The sequence below is a fragment of the Syzygium oleosum genome, unplaced genomic scaffold, assembly GCF_021117445.2.
Source record: "Syzygium oleosum isolate NSW1041296 unplaced genomic scaffold, Sole_v2.1 Sole_v2.01, whole genome shotgun sequence".
Taxonomy (NCBI): domain Eukaryota; kingdom Viridiplantae; phylum Streptophyta; class Magnoliopsida; order Myrtales; family Myrtaceae; genus Syzygium; species Syzygium oleosum.
In genome coordinates this window covers 34,976,745-34,980,866 of record NW_026607485.1, presented here as the reverse complement: position 1 = coordinate 34,980,866, position 4,122 = coordinate 34,976,745, and the positions used below count along the sequence as shown (strand labels likewise).

The 4,122-nt window shown below is 44.2% G+C and overlaps 1 protein-coding gene across 1 annotated transcript; it reads right to left on the bottom strand.

Annotated features, from left to right (window-relative positions):
• Positions 1-340: 340 nt before the first annotated feature.
• LOC115682415 (aluminum-activated malate transporter 14-like) lies at positions 341-2,651 on the bottom strand. Its single transcript, XM_030606626.2, has 6 exons — positions 2,214-2,651; positions 1,970-2,116; positions 1,482-1,751; positions 1,262-1,371; positions 997-1,140; positions 341-735 (listed from the first exon to the last, which is right to left on the bottom strand). The coding sequence occupies exons 1-6, from the start codon at positions 2,494-2,496 to the stop codon at positions 403-405; spliced, it is 1,287 nt and encodes a 428-aa protein (XP_030462486.1). The 5' UTR covers positions 2,497-2,651; the 3' UTR covers positions 341-402.
• Between the last annotated feature and the right edge of the window lie 1,471 nt (positions 2,652-4,122).

The window sequence follows — 4,122 nt, the reverse complement described above, 5'->3', positions numbered from 1 at the left end:
AAACACACTACGAGAGAGGTCTACTAGTTCAAATCCGCACCCGGTCAAAAATCTACTTTTCACATATCCCGGGTAATATCGAGGCTGGCCACAATAATATCGATACCGTCCAATTAAATTCGTCCCGGAACTCTAAGAGATTCGACACCAAAGTTTGGGCTCTAAATAACGGCCAAATTCGATCGAGTGCGATTCTAACGAAATCTCTAATTTAAAAATAATAATCGGAGAGTAATCAATTTCGGACGAGATTTTATTATAAGCGCACTGACGAAATACACGTTTTATAAATCCCAAAAATGGGCCGAAATTCGGAATGTCACAGAAACACGATGATCAGCAAAATGCTCATTCGAGTCAATATAACCATTCGGGTGTTCGATCCTTATAGAATATTTCCCACTATAGATCATTAGTCTTGAATTCAGCGAGCTTGCCGAGCCCTTCCACCTCCTTCGCCAGCCCCTCCAGCTTCTCCACCATGTCCGTGAGCAAAAACACAAAGGTCGAGATGGCGAGATCCTCGCCTGAGTTGCACGCCTGGGCGAGCTTGGAGGGAGACATGAAGTGCCTCAGTTCAAGCCTTGTTGACTTGAGCTTTGGCAAGAGCAGTGCTTCTGATTGGCATCTTCTCATCTTCATGAAGCTCTCCCCAAGCTCTCGGAGAGTCCATGTGAGGGATGACGCGACCGATTCGCAAGGTTCCTTGATCGACTGTCTTAGATCGGCGGCCGGCTGATAACATGAACGGTTGGTTCAGTAAGACAAGAAACTTTCGAAATCAAAGGAAGAACTCCTATGAATTGGAATTTGAAACCGCATGACGGTTTAATTTTTTGAAAAATTGTTAGTCGACTAATATGGTATTAGAGCCATGTGTTGAATTCGAATCTTGACGCTCCTCATCTTTCTCTTCCTTTATTCCAGTTGAAATTAGGAAAAAAAACCAATGGGAGGAAGAAGAAGAAGAAGACAGTTGAGGGTCAGGTGAAGTACCTGCCTAGAAGACTGAATACAAACTTCAAGTGAAACAATGATGGCTGCTAACTCCCTAAGAAGCTCTCCAATCTGTAGATACTTGTCCCATGGATAACACAGCCCAAACTTCCCATGCCACGGTTCCCATTTCGCAAAATTCGCCTGCGATAGCATCGCCAATTCTATAAATCCTCAAGCTCGAGCAAGCACGCTAGAGTAAGCTTGAGATGAATCGACCGAGCTACAACAGATTGGGAAATTAAAGAGGGAAAAGGAGACCTACCAGGGACTCGTCCTTTGCTTTCGAATGCAGAACCGATTTGCAGATTTTGAAGCTTCCGTCGGCCTTGTTTTCCTTATCGGCCACCACCCCAAAGTACTTATCCAATAGTCCTGCCATTAAAGTCGACAGACAATAGTCAATCATATGTCACATTAATTACAATCCCCCTGTCGTGAGATGTTTTAAACTTATATTGCTGATGTAGTCATGATTTGATTACCTTCAATCGAACAAGCAAGGTGTTCGAATTTGCAGGCGATAGATACGTGAAGTTCGTCACTAGCCCAGTTAGGGAGGACGAGAAAGCTCGTGAAAATGCAGATCACGAACCCCATCACAATCGATAAGAGGCGCTCGCGGGCGATTCTCATGACCTCTCCGGCTCGTAAGCCGGACACAACCACCAGATTGAAGGTGAGGATGAAGATCATGACACCGTAGTCATACTTCTTTATGCTAGGAACCGACCGAGCATATGTAGCCGCAACACCTGAGATTTAGCATTTTATTGAACCATATCAAAACTGTTAAAACTCTCAAAATATCGGAAATGCATACTTACGTACAGTAAGAGTACATAGGACTATGATATATATGCAACAGCACGACATAATCTTGACACACTTAAGAGGGCTAATTTTATGTAAGTTTCTTGCTAATAAATGGTGTTTCGTCGTCACGTTTGTTTCAGTATTCTGAACGTCTTACCAAAGATGAATACTGCGATGCCAACGACAACAGCGTTCCCGACCCCAACCCCGCCGATCTCTTGGGCAAAGACCGCCGCTATGCATCCGACCCCGCCACCCAATATAGTCCCCATACCGCGATTCAATCCCTTGCTCAATGTCGCACCTGATGAATCATACAATAAATCTCATTAGAACTTACTCCAATCAACATCACGAACACAGGAGTTCGTTAATCCATGGCTAAATAATGGGTACCGAACCTGCAGAGAACTCGAAGATGACGACAACGGTCATGCTAGCCCACATGGCATTATCCCCGACTTGGTTGTAGAGAGGATCGAGAAGGAAGAGAAGCGAGACCAGAACGAGCGCGACCCCGACCTTGACGCTATGTACCACTCTTCTCACGTCATGCTCGCCCTTCATTCCTCTCAGGAAACACACGACGGCCGAGAGATTATCCTCAAGGCTCTCCTTTTTCGCCATCTTCGGAGCTGCCTCTTCACCTCCATCTTGAATCGGGATCACCACGGAAGAGCTCATCGTGCAACCCAACCCTCTCGTTATTTATTTATTTTTATTTTTTTGCTCTATTTCCTCTGTGCTCCGACGCTCACTTGGTTTGATGGTGATGAGACCTCGAGTTGGTGATCGACCATTTATATACACACAATGCGTGAGCTCCCATAAATATATATTAAAAGGAAAAATCAAGAAAGATAATATAACTTTATATCTCGAACTCCATAGTGGACGCAGGCCTATATTGCACTTCTCTCCACCGGAAATAGCCCAATGACTTGAAACATGGAAGCAAATTATTCATGCCCCTTATATTTATCTGATTATTCGCCAAGCTTTTTAGTGACAGAAACGTAGTGGAACACGCTCGCCTGGCGCGAGTGTACCTTCGTCAGTACAGTAATGTTGGGCGATAGTCTTTGGCGACACTCACATCACACACGGGCGCACGCACACAAAATGTTGTAATTGCTCAAAATGCGTCGAATCACAATCGAGCTTTAGGTTCGAGAGTTGGATTTCACGTTTGCCAAACTACTGCAAGTAGACGCTGGCGTGGCACGAGTGTATCTTCGTCAGTACAGTAATGTTGGGCGATGGTCTTTCGCAACACTCCCATCACACACGGGCGCACGCACACAAAATGCTGTAATTGCTCAAAATGCGTCCAATCACAATCGAGCTTTAGGTTCGAGAGTTGGATTTCACGTTTGCCAAACTACTGCAAGTAGGGTTTCAAGATAGACCCCGCACGCATTCCAGTCCATTGAGCCATGATTTTGGTCTCACAAGCAGGGACAATGACCCGACTGAAGCAACTGCACTAAGGTGTCTTGCAAAATGAGCCAATTCTAAAGTGTAATTGACTTGTGTGTGCTAAGGGTTGCATGAGTGGTACGTTGTGTCACATCGTGCGAGATGTCTCGGTACGTGCGTGACTGTGTGGCCTGCGCTAGTATGAAGGACTTCTCGGTACGTGCATGATTACGTGGCTTGCGCTACTACAAAGGATCGAAGATGAGAGAGGAACACCTGAGAGTACTGGTGTGCACCAATTTTTGTTAGTATTCGATATCGAAATGTTGAATTATGAGTCAAACTTGATTCGTCGATTGCTTCTTTTTCTTTGAGGTTCTTGTACCATCTTCGTTGCATAAATCTGGTTATAGCGAAAGGTATAGCAATATGAATTGCACCTTACCAAATTATATCCGCTTCCTGTAATAGTCTACCAAATTATGCGAAGTTTACCCTCATGGTTTTGTTACCGACATTGGGAATATGCCTCAACGATCTCATTAGTCACTTTCCAACCTTGTCCACTGTTATGCAAATATCGGATACTGTTACTAATAAACCGGTTTAAATTGGGGAACTGGCTTTCAACCGGTTTTTAGCTTCTTTTTTGTTACTGCGTTTAAGAAAAGTATATACTAGAGATCGGTTTCGTACGTGGGAAGCCTAAAATTCATCAATGCCTTAATCATTATGCCTTGTTCACATATAATATTTTCCTAAAATTATAGTTATATTACTTAAAGTTGTTTTTCTAATATGTAGGCCCGGTTCGAAAGGTCGACCTTGGAACCGGCCGGTTCGGTTCTTGAGGGATCCGGCTGTGACGGACCGGAATCTACCCACCCTAAA